The sequence below is a fragment of the Panthera tigris genome, chromosome B4, assembly GCF_018350195.1.
Source record: "Panthera tigris isolate Pti1 chromosome B4, P.tigris_Pti1_mat1.1, whole genome shotgun sequence".
NCBI classification, from domain to species: domain Eukaryota; kingdom Metazoa; phylum Chordata; class Mammalia; order Carnivora; family Felidae; genus Panthera; species Panthera tigris.
In genome coordinates, this window is record NC_056666.1 from 40,400,852 (window position 1) to 40,413,869 (window position 13,018).

Sequence of the window (13,018 nt, forward strand, 5' to 3'; positions counted from 1 at the left end):
CTCTGTCTATACACTGAATGCTCTCCAGGCAGATAGAGAATAAATGGACCAGAGCATGGAGACACACTACAGCTCAGATGGAGGCCACGGGCACAGGCCATACACAGATTTTCATCAGAATCCATCATCCTGCAAAACCAAAACCTTGATTTCAAAAGGCAAAAAAAAAAAAAAAAAAAAAAAAAAATAGTAGAAGAACGGCTACGGTCATGAATTTTGGCTTTCTATTGAATGGGCTGGAAATTTTATTCTTGAACAAACTGGCTAGTTCTAGCATCCCCTGTGATATAAATGCACAACACTCCTTAGAGGGTAAAAGAAACACAGTAGTCCCGCAATGGGTCCTCATTCAGACACTAGTGATCTGTATGAATTTTTTCAATCCACTGCCTCTTAGAGCCTCAGTTTCCCCAACTGTCAAGCAAGGGGGTCACCTGATTAGCTGAAAGACCCCACCAGCTCAGACATTTCCTGTTTTTGTGATTCCAAATGGCCAAGGTGGAAAATCCTAAAGAGAAGAGACTTCTCTCAGCCTCTAAGTGAGGGGGGCTGTTTGCTATTCCTTTTGCCACTAAGATTGGGAAGCTCCTGGATCCGCCCCTTGGTTGCTAGGCAACCCCAGGAAAAGGATGATGGGAGGTAGCAGGAAGAGCAAGAGAAGGCCCTGCCACACTGGGTACCCAGCCTTCCCCTTATTTCCAGAACCCACCACCCATAGTTGACCTGTGTACTTACAATGCGGCTACGGGTGGCATTATCAAAGAAGGTGTCCTTGTCCTGGATGTTGTACCTGGAGACACCAAGAAAACAGAAGGTCAACTCATTTTATGACCCTTGTCCTGAGACCACTGTCACCCCAGGCCAGAGCAAACCTTGAGAAAGCAACACAGCAAGATGTGTGAGACACACATACTCACACATGCTCACACACACACACATGGTGTTTATAATTTTTTTTGACCTAGTAATTGTGAGAACTGATCACAGAAATGAATCCTAGGAAATATAAATTCAATAGAAGAAAAAAGTTCCATAAATAAAAATGTTTGTTGCAAAGTTACTGACAATAAGGATAGTGGACATAAAATGAAATTCCAAAATCAACAGGGTGGATTATCATGTGGTCACTGAAAATTATAATTATGAGAACATCCTAAGTAGAAAATTTTAGACTGTGATAGGAAAATATTATACTATGATATGTTTTAAACATGAAAGTATGTAGAAAGGATTCCTGTGTATGGACAAAGAGAGTAAACAATATAACAACCACCAGAAAGAGTATAGTTTCCTGGTGCTGGGATGATAAGGCTTCGTTTTTCAAACTTTCATTTAATATTGTCACTACTGTCACATCAGTTAGCTACCGAACTCTTAATTATGGAAGGCCCACGTGTGTTCTCCACTTCACACTGTGACCTTTTCGCTAAAAAGAACACCTGTGTAGATCTGACTGTGCTCAGGGTGAAGATGTCTGGAATGTGCTCCCAGCTCCCCCGGAGCCCCCGTCACTTGGGCGCATGTGTTTCCTAATAACCGATGAAGAGCAGAACATGATAGTAGGTAGACCATTGCTCTAACAATTCAGAGGATGGAGAGCTTATTTTGGGCAGGAAGAACAGAAGATTCTTCCAGATGGAGGTGTCTAGGAACTGGATTTGAAGGGTCACAGGCACTGAATGAATGGAGATGCATGGGAGATGGCGGTTCAGATGCCAGCACCAGCATGCAGACCCAAGGAAGGGGAAGCATGGAAGAGACACAGAGCACCAAAAAAACCCAAAAAACAAAAAACAAAAAACCCCAGCAGCCAGTAGGTCAATGTGCCAGTCCCAGTCCCAGTTCAGCCACTTAATGCTGTGTGAACTTGAACAGACCCCTGACCTTAGTTTCCTCTCTATGAGACACCATTATATCTGAATGGCCACCTCATGAGGCAGGGTGACATTGTGACTTATGCTAAATACATCTTTTAGTCTTCATCCAGGGCTCGTGACTCACAGCTCCCAAATTCCTTGGAATTTTCTGAACAATAAGGGCAATGGGAACATGTTTTGTCATAATACTTGGTCTCCTGTCCTCAGTTCCTGAAATCATTTTCAGAGCCATAAAGGTGAAATGGGTGTCTTATTATTCCTAACAAGCCTCTTTCAGTCACAACTAGGCTTTTATCAATGAGGTGATTTTCAGAAATTCCCTAAAGGTGGAAGGGAGGTGGGGGAGAGAGAGCTGATTGCCAGAGGAACCAACCTTGAATAGAGGGTGGAACTTTCAGTCCCACCCCTGATTTCTGGGGAGGTGAGAGGGGTTAGAGGTTAAATCAGTAGCCAATGGCCCGTGATTTAATCAATCATGGCTACATAAGGAAGCCTCTAGAAAAACCCCAAAGGAGAGGGCTTGCAGAGTACCCAGGCTGGGGAACTAGGATGCTTCCATGTGCCCCCATGGCGGGCCCCAAGCTCCACAAAGACACAAGCACCTTCATTCAGAACCTCACTTTATGTATCTCTTCATCTGGCCATTGATTCATATCCTTTGTAATAAATTAGTAATCTAGTGAGTAAATCAGTTTTCTGAGTTCTGTAAGCTCCTCTAGCAAGTTAATCAAACCTGAAGAGGAGGTCATGGGAACCTCTGATCTACAGCCAGCCAGTCAGAAGCACAGGGAACACCTTGGACTTGTGATTGGCATCTGAGGTGGAGGGCAGTCTTGTTGCACTGAGCCCTCAACCTGGGAAATGTAATGCTCTCCAAGGGTAGGTAGTGTCAGAACTGTGTGGAATTGCAGGATGTCAAGGAATTCCTTGATGGATGGGAAGACCGGCACACACATTGGAATTGGTGACCAGAATTGGGACCAGAATTGGGGCCAGAATCATGAGGGGAATAATGATTCAATGAGAAAATACATGCAGAACGAACAGTAAATACATGTGTATGGAATTATTATCTAATACGGCAAAAAATGGGTAGGAGATGTTATCCAATCAACAGCAGAAACACAGCTTTGGGAATGCCATCTCCCCAAAAAGGACAGATTCTTCTATCTCCTCTACCTATCCTTGGCCCTTGCTTTCCCTCTCTTAATCCTGACACTCTTATTCTCCCATCAGCACCTACAACAGAACTCATGCTTGCCTGCTCCATCTCTCACTTCCCAACCATGACTCATTCTTCCAAAGGTTTCCCAAATGACCATCCCTGTGAAGAGCTCTTATCCCACCCCCCTCCCTAGGGGGGATCTAGGTGGGCATCTCTTCAGAGTCAGTGAGTACATGAGTATGCAGATGTGAATACAAAAATCCAGAAACTTTATCCTCCTTCTTTCTGGTTTATCACAATATATTGAAACCCTATTAGACTAGGAACTGGGCAGAATGGTTTCCTCACAGAAGGCAAACAGGTATCTGACCATTTTCTCACTGAACCCCAAAGTTTATGGCTCTGTGCTCCATGATTTTCCATCCATCATGCAACATGACTAAAATGGCGGGTGCTCCATGAGCCACTGGACACATGTTGGGGAGCTCTTTGGGATAATCTCATTTAGGGAAGGGGATTCAGAAAGCAGATGCAGGGAACATTTCACCATGAGAGCATGCCTCCTCCCCTATCTCCCAGGCTGTGGGGCACTCACTGTGGGAGCTGAGACACTGAGTGGTGTTTGATTTCCCTTCCCATCCCCTGCCACATCCCTACCCCAACAGCTCCCATACTTACAGATACATTTTCTCCCTGGAGAATGGGTAGGAGAGATTTTTCATCTTGTTGTTACTGTGCTCTGGAACTCTAGGTTTCAGGGGTGAGCTCAGCTTCTGCAGAAGCTCGTTGAACTTCTTCGCGATGCTGCCTTCTGATTTGATCTCATACATCTACAAAAGGGAAAGCCATAGGCCTAAAAAGGAGACCGCATCCAACCAAGAGAAGAATGACTACAACCACAGCTGCACGGGGCACCAAACCCCCAGCGAGGGACACTCTGGAAAGAGGAGGAGACTGGGAGAGACAAGTGGAGCCCTCCCTTCCCTGCTGCTTTCACAAAGGTGTGGGCTCTCGACCCCGTCTCGGTCATCTCTGCAGATGGAGTAACCAGTGCAGAGAAACCAGCGAGGAGGCCAAATTTGCTATATGACTTTGTTACATCATCTTAAGAGAAACAGAAGACCTACTATGTGACAGTTGCCATACTAAGTGCTCCACACAAATTAGCTCCAATACACACAGAAACCCAGCTCAGTAAATACTACTCTCATACTATAAGGAGGAAATTAAGGCTCAGAAAGGTGCAATGAGCCAACAAAGGTCACAGATAGTAACTGAGTGACAGCTTGGATTTAACTCATGTCAACCTAGTCAAAGTCTGTACTCTGCAACTACACCATGCCCCACATCACTTTCTTTGTGTGTTCCTCTTGGGAATTAGCTGATAAATGAGTCTGTTTTCAAAGTACTAAACCTCTAGAAAATACCTGCCTTGAGTAAGATACAGAGTTAGTATCAAGATAATTATTGATATATATATAGTACACATAGCTTTTTATAACGCATAGGGTGTTTTTGCATACATTACAGATCTTGTTCTTTTTAATTGATAGATGTAGTCCTCGAGACATGGAGGCTGCACTTACAGCAGAGCTGTGACAGATTGAAGGTGGCCACAAATTTCTTATACAAATTTTCCTTTCAAGAAGCACTATTCTGTTCCCACCCTCTTAAATCTGAGTGGGCTCTGTAGATGCTTAACCAGTACAGCAGAAGGGACACTCTGCTGGTTGCATCCTCTAGAAGACAGGCAGCTTCTGTTTGGTTTGCCTTTGTCTCAAAGTCCGGAGCCACCAGGAAGAAGTCCATGGGAAGGTAAGAGGGTTCGCTCAGAAAGACAAAGGACTTAAGCTGGACCCGGCCTTTCAGCTGCCTGGCCATGCATCAGCCATATGAAGGAAGTCTTCTTGGACCTTCCTGTCCAGGTCAACCCCCAGCTAAATTCCACCAAGGGACACAACTCAATACCACATGAGTGGAAGAATCATCCAGCCCAGCTCTGCTCAAGTTCCTAACCATAAACTCATAAGAAAGGAAAAAGTGACTATGTTTTCAGCTACTACATTTGAGCCCATTTGTCACGTTGTGCTAGAAAACCAGAACAAGGGCCAACATCCAGATCTTCTAACTTGAAAGCTGATTTTCTTCTCTATCATGACATCCATCCAGTGGCTTAAATCTAGAGAGGCAGTAAAACAGGTATGAAATACAAGGTAGACAGGGTTAAATGCCGCAAAAGCCACACAAAGTATTCGAGGGTTCAAAGAAAGGAGACAGCACATCCAATTGAGGAATCAGAAACATGTTTCATTGGGGAATAGCATTTTTGTTGAGCTTTCACAGAAAGGTAACTTTCTCTTGCTATCATTTTGTTCTTTAATAAAATAATAAATTAGGGGGAGGGGAAGAACGTCCCCAATCTAACAACTGAAATAGAACCATGGTTTATTTATTTCTTCTAACAAGTTTTTTGATGCATTTTGATTTTATTTCAATTACAAAATTAACACAGTTCTAGTAAACAAGCAAACCCAAACCATAAAAGTACATTAACTGTATGTGAACAGTTCAATTTCATTTCCAGCCGAATCCCACCATCCTTTCCAGAGGAAATCTCTATTAACAATTTGGAGTACGTTTCATCCTAACTTTTTCCACACACATTCCTTTCTAAATCCAACTATGATCCTGTTTCATGTATGGTTCCACAATTTGCCTGTTTCATTTAGCAATATATCACAGATATATTACCTTTCCAGGTCAGTTCACATAGAACTACCTTAATGAATGTGTAATATTACACAGCAGACATGAATCCTAATTTGTTTAGTCATTCCCCTATTGATGGGCATTTGTTTCATTTTCTACACATGCTTTATCTTGTTTGATCACACTTCTATTAACATTACCTTATGAATAGTTTGAATGAATAAGGCTTGAACAGATGCAGGCAAAGACATTCTAGACAAACAAGAAAGTAGAAAAGTTCAAGCTGGATTGAAGAAGGGTTACATGGCCTGATTTCTTTGGAGTACCCAGACAGTGTAAACCAGGTAATAACTGGAGTATCTGAATCCCCTGGCAAAGACTGTGTTCTTGACTATTCTACTCTACTGCTCTGTTTGCTAAAATGTGAGTTATCATGGGGGGAAAAAACAGTGTGCCACTTATAATCATGCCTCCATTGTCATTAAGTTCTTAAGCATCCTGCCAAGTCTCTCCGCACACACTGGTCACTGCAATGCAAAGAGCTCATCCCTCAGGAATCTTTGAGCCTGGAGGGACAGGGACAGAGCAATGGCCCCCTCATGCAGTCCCAGAACACATCTCACAGGTCATTTGGGGCAGGTGCTGACCAGGTACGTGTCCTGCACAGAGATTGCAATGTGCTAATCATACCCATCACCATGTGTCTTTCAATGGCATGTGCATGGAAATTAAAGTTTCCAAACAGGAGGGAAGCTGATGGACTCTGTCTTCCAGATGCCTTGGAATGACAGGCTCAGACCCACCAGCGTATTTCTTCTTTGTCCACTTCTCTCCATTACTACCTTCCCAGACTCTCCTAGTCTGAGAAGCCTTCAACCTCCCTATGAAAAAGCCTTCAATGGTTATATTGCTCTAATGATAAAGAACAAAGTTCTTAACACAGCCCATGGGACCCCACAGGAGTCCCCATAGTCCCCTGCTCACTGCACCCAACTGCTGGCCCTCTTGCAGTTTTCCCAACATTCTGAGCCCTCGACACTCTGCATCTACTCCCTGCCCCCCACCGCCAACTCTGTTCACACTTGATGCCTCCCTTAATCGTCACTTCCTAAAGAAAGTCCTTCCTGGCTTCCAGACAAGGTCAAGTCATACCTTCACAGTATTTCATGGGCCCAAATTCCTCTCCTTCGTAGCACTTACTGCAGTTGTAATTTTACATTCACTTGAATGATTATTTGATTAATGTCCAGCTGCCTTACCAAACCATGATCTCCATGAAGGCAGGATACCATCCAAACTGTTTCCTGTCTTTGAATGAATGAATGAATGAATGAATGAATGAATGAATGATAAATTTGGGGGGAAACCAGCATTGATGATGGCAGTTGCTGCCACTGGAGGAGCCCAGGCTGGGGACGGAACAGCCACAAGGTAACAGGCCTGGTAGAAATAAATGGGATTGGAGAGTCAAGCTAAAATACTAAAGACTCTGGCTGGCTGAACAGCTTCCCTCCCTGTCCCCACCAACTGCAAAGGCACTTGGGAGCCCAGCCTCGGCAGAGGCCAGGAATGCCCGTATTCAACAGGTACAGATGAATAACCCAGCAACTGTGTCAGGGCTTTGTTCTGGCAGAAGGTTAGCTGAGAACCTCCACGTAGTTCTTCACCCTCACCCTGGCAGTGGGTCTGGTAGAGCTCACTTAGAGAAACGGGCTAAAAGGAGTAGACACCTATGGTATGTCTTCAGAGGGACCAGGCATGGGCTCAAGATACCTTTTGACTGTTTCTTGATGGGGGTACTCCAAATCACTGAAAGCAATATCATCCGCCTCCAGGAAAAATGTAAAACATGGAGGAGAGTCTCACCAGAAACATCAAAGTAACATCCACTCCACAGCACTGACCAAGACCCCACACGGTCATGTCCAGGCTGAAAGATCTGATCGACTTACATTGGAAAGAGATTTCCCAGACTTCAGGGACTCGTGGGGGATGGAGCCAGACATGTACTCACAATAAAACACAGGTGGGTGAACCCATGGCACAATGCCAGGGACACATAAGCTCACAGGACAAAGGACCCTGCTCCTGCCTGAGCATTGTACCTATTCCTGAAACTTCTTCCCTTCCTTTTCATCTGGACTACTCCTACTTCTCCTTCACCACTAGGCTTAAGGATCAACTTGCCCAGAAAAACTTCCTTGGCTGCTCACTTCTCGTCATGCATCTTCAGTACCCTGTGAACAAATGCCTGCGTCATGAAGTTTATCATGTTCTTCTCTAATTCTTGGCTCACTTGCCTGTCTCCCTAACTGACTATAGACTTCTGGAGAGCAGGGACCAAACCCTGTGTGCCTGGTCCACAGCAGGAACACAATAACATCTACTGAGTGAATGACCTGGGTCCTGGTCCTTGCTGACACCAAGGAGCTGTGTGACTTTAGGCAAATCACTCTCCCTCTCAGGTTCTTCACCTCTAAAGAGAGAACTAGGGAATACCCACTTCCCACTACAATGGAGTAAAATGGACCCGATTTACCCTATCAGAAACAACCAAGACACCCAGACGAAAACAAACAAACAAAAAAAACATGAAATAATGATTGCTGTGTTCTCCCAAAACTCATATTTTGAAATCCTTAGTGCCCAATATGATGATATTAGAAGGTGGGGCCTTTGGGAAGTGATTCAATCATGAGGGGGGAGCCCCTTCTGCCACGTGAGGACACAGTGAGAAGTACCAGCTAGGAACGAGGAAGAGGTCCTTCACCTGACCACAATGGCACCCTGGTCTAAGACTTCCAGCCTCCAGAACCCTGAGAAAGAATTCCACGCCCACTTTCTTGTTTATAAGCCACCCCGTCCATGGTATTCCATTATAGCAGCCCCAATGGATAGAGACTGTGGTTTTCAAGATACTGGCTATCAAGCAACAAAGTTCCTAGGAGACAGGAAACAAGCAAGATGGCTCCTGGGATGGCTCCATCTCACTGCCTTGACAGAGGGTCTCAGCCAAGGGGCAGGAAGGGAAGACAAGTGGGGCCCATTGAACCCCTGAGCTGAGGAGACAGAGCTGGAAGTCTGGGGAGGCCAAGGCAAATGGAGTTCACAGGACAGGGTAGCCCAGAGGAAAGAGCTTCACAAGGAGCTCCAGAGAGCTGCAGAAGGTCCCCTGTGACCATTTGACCACACAGGTGCGAGGGACCTAGCTGAGCCTGGAGAAAGAACCATCTAAAAGGACTGAAAATAGCACCTCTTCCCATCAGGCAGAATGGAAAATCTCATCATCCACAGGACACTGGGAAGAGTACTCAGGTTGACTCGGTAGTGGGGGATCATTAGCCCTAGACCATGCACTGCTCCAGATCCACTTCAAAAATCATAAAAGAAAGAACTGGACTAAATGCCTTGGAAAGTCCTGTCCAACAGTGTACAGCTTTAAACATTTAATGAAAAAGAAACACTTGTGATGTTTCTATGTTTCAACATCATGGGCACCCCCTAGATGCAGGCACTGAGCTTGGTGGTTGATTTGCCAAGTGCTGAAGAAGCACAAAGCTGGTGATGACCCTTCCAAAACAGAATGCTTTGCAATGTGCCCAGCACTTCCGTAGGCACCACTTCATTGGGCCCCATGAACACTCTGCAAGTGTGCTTGCCAAGTAGCATTAGCATCGCTACCTTACAGACAGGAAAACAGACTCAGACGCAAGGAATTGCCAGAGTCGCTGGTGAAACCAGGTCTGAAACCCAGGTTTCCTGACTCTCCCCCTCCCCATCCAGGCTCTTTCCTTCAACCTTTGATCCGTGGAAGGGCCCCATGATCCCCCAAGAAGGAAGCAGGCTGGAGTTCCCTTTCGGTCCCACCAAACCCAATAAGCCAGGCTCTTTCTTCTCTTGTGTCCAGCAGGATCCAGGCAAGGCACCCCGACCCTCTTTATTGTCATTAATATGCTCAGCGGCAGCCTCGTTATTACTGTTATTCTTGGACATCAGAGAATTATGAACATCCTCAGAAATGGCAAGACACATGTTGGCCAGCTGTTCCCCATTATGCCCTCCCTGGGTACATGATACGCCTTTCATGTGCTTAAAATCATAAATAATTTTTAAAGTATGTTGCTCTTATTTTTTATTCCAGGGCTCAAATGTGGTTCTCATAAAAGCTCACTTTGGCCTCATTGTCATAGTCTAAGAGGTTTACCGAGATCCCTTCTTTTCTTACTTCTTTCTCCCCCCACTTGTCTCCCTCTGCCTCTCCCCTCCAGAGGGGCACAGCACTGTGGTCTCAGGACTGATTTGTTTCCTTCCTGCGTTGGAATCATGTTTCCTCCTGGGATGCAAGGAACCAAGGCTATGGTGATGTCTATCATGAACAGATACATAATACTGTCCCCATTCTACAGATAAAGAAACCAAGGCACAGAAAGTTTTACTAACATGCCCAGTACCATACAAACATGAAGAGGTCCAATGACCCCAGAGATCAAGGAGAAGGTACAACAATAAGAGCTATAAATGATATAATCTTGATCATCTGTGAGTCACTCACCTGTAGTGACCTAAGAAGGCCTCTCCTTACAACTCATAGGAAAAGTCAGTGGGAAGAGCACAAACCAGGCATCAAGATGGACAGTGAGCCCAGCTGTGAGCATGTGTGTCTGCTTATATCCCATGACCCCAAAAGTCTGCCTCTTTTCATCTATTTATGCTTTCCTCTGCTCCTCCTAGTCACTAGATAATTGAAGGTCAACTGTTACAACTGATGACATCTCATTCGCCTTAAGGCTAGGGCTTGAAGATCAGCATCACACCCACTTCCTGACCTTTAATGTCAAAAGGCTCGGGCACACTGAGAAGTCAGTGTGGAGCATGGCACCACAAGCCACTAGCCGACAAGGGCAGAAGGCTCTGGACTAAAGAAGTTATGAGAAAGGGAAGCTATAGATGCAGCAGAATTTGCCCCCGTGTTCTTATCCCGCGTGCCGGTGCCTGAGAGGGCAGAGGGAGGGATACACACGCACACGTACACACGCATGCGTGCACACTCTGTACCAGATTCAAGGACTCCCACACATAAGCATTTACCTGTGTGTGTGAGTGTTAAGCTATTCACCAAAATGCCAACAGCACCAGAATCCCCAAGACCAGCCGCATCCTAGATCCCACAGGGAGACTCTGTGTGACACCAACAACAGAAGCTGACCAGTCTCTTCATCCCTACCTATGCTTACGGGTAAATTTCCTGTCTGAAGCAATACTGAGCCTGGAAAGTGATACTACAAAATGCACATTCTCCTTTGTCTAGCTCTATATTCATTTATGGTTTTTAATTCCGTTTTGGTATGTACTCTACACATGAATGAATGTTTGCTGACTTTAAAAATATGGGATAAAATCCAAACTACTTACATGGCTGACAAATCCCCTATAAGCTGCTCCTCCTGCCTCCCACTATATGCATAATGGCCTCCTCTCAGTTCCCCACACAGGCTGGGGTTTCCTTACCTTGGGGCTGGATGACCTGTCCTTCCCTCTCCTGGGAAGGTTCTCACCTGTCCTCCCCACCTGCCAAACCCCAACCTGGCCCTCAAGTCTAAGCTCAAATGGCGCTTTCCCTCACCCTCCCTCCACCACCACCCACCCCCCCCGCCTAAATTAGTTTCCTCTGGTTGTCTCTGTCCACCCCGCTCTTTTTCTTCTGTGGGTGCCTCCCAGCTCATACAGCTCTCTAACTTCTGAGTCTTCACCATGCCGAAGCCAATGGAGCCAAGACCAGTGTGGTCACCACTGAATCACCTGCCCTCAGCAGAGTATAGTGATACTCAATAGGTATCCATTGGATGGATGGATGGATGGATGGATGGATGGATGGATGGATGGACAGACAGACGGACAGACGGACAGATGGGTGGATGCATGGGTGAGTGGGTGTGTGGATGGGTGGGTAGATGAAAAATGGGCTTCCAAAAGGCTAGGACCCCCTATATACAACCTAGCCCCATTCCAGCTACAGTTAGACTTTTCCCAAATGTTTTTTGGCAACTGAAGGGGCAACTGAAAACCCAGAGCAGGAATGGATAATATGGTACATGTGCTGCCAGCCCCACCCATGTAGACAGCCCTTTGGGATGACAGGAATCCTTCTTAGTGCCCTCAAATGGGCCTCAGAGCCCACTCAGCATCAGTCTGTATCCAGTTGCCACCACAGATTAGGTCTGGTATGTATGACCCATTCTTTCATTCATTAACACATATTGGTTTCATGCCTGCTCTATTCCAACACATATTGGTTTCATGCCTGCTCTATTCCATGCCCGTTCTAGGTGCTACCTGTATCACAAAGCCAAATCCTTGCCCTCATGGAGCTTCCAGTGTAGTGTGGACACAGATAATCAAACAAGAACACAAATACATGACTCAGGAGCCGGTGGTACTGTTAGGAAGGAAAAACAAGAGAAGGGCATAGAGAGTTGCCGGGAGCATGCCTCACGGAGGGTGGACAGGGAGGACTGCCCGAGGAGGGGACATATGAACAGAAATCCCAGTGAAGTGAGGGAGTGAATTCTGTGGGTAGATAGAGGTCTTCCAGGCAGAGGGAAGAGCAATCAGAGAGTCCTTGAGATAGAAAAAGGCTTGGCATTCTGGAGGAAGAACAAGGCCAGTGAGGCTGGAGCAGAGCCAGCAAGTAGGAAGATGTAGGAAATAAATTTCTGTATCAGAGGCGGCAGATGTGGCATCCATTCAGAGTCCCTGACATAGACATTATCATTCCTGGCCCCTCTCTGATCAATGGCGCTTTAATGCCTACTGCAGGAACCACAAAACACCCTCAGGTTGGACCCTGCCCCAGCCATGGCACACAGCCACTCTGCCTTTATACCCAAGTGTACATCCTTGGGCTTTTGTTGGCGCAGTGCTGGTAAATGTTTACCAACTAGTGGAGAGGCTGTTGATTTATAACATTTGTGGATTTCTATGGTATAAACAGTGCCCACCATGGCCATTTTCAAGCTACCAATAGTTTAACCACTACCTTGCAAAATTCCTGAAAAAGTAACAATCAGATCTCGACAGGTGTTATGAGCCAACATGTCACTTACTCCAGTTCTTACTGGGTAAGAAGAGCTCCGCCCATGAGCCCCAGGTGCCAGAAGCTGACTGCCTCTGCCTGCTTCTCCACCTCTCCCCTTCTGCTTACTCTTTCCCATACACCCTCAGGAGCAGCCATGGCCAAGCTGGAAGAGCACCCACATATCCCAGTTAC

General features: G+C 45.9%; 1 protein-coding gene across 1 annotated transcript in view; it reads right to left on the reverse strand.

The window, feature by feature from the left end:
• Window positions 1-13,018, reverse strand: part of ANO2 (anoctamin 2) — a 318,443-nt gene that overhangs the window by 233,032 nt on the left and 72,393 nt on the right. The window contains exons 5-6 of the mRNA XM_042993671.1: window positions 3,721-3,872; window positions 736-790 (exon numbers count right to left, since the gene is read on the reverse strand). Of these exons, the coding sequence (XP_042849605.1) occupies window positions 736-790; window positions 3,721-3,872 (207 nt within the window). The remainder of the gene's footprint in view (window positions 1-735; window positions 791-3,720; window positions 3,873-13,018) is intronic.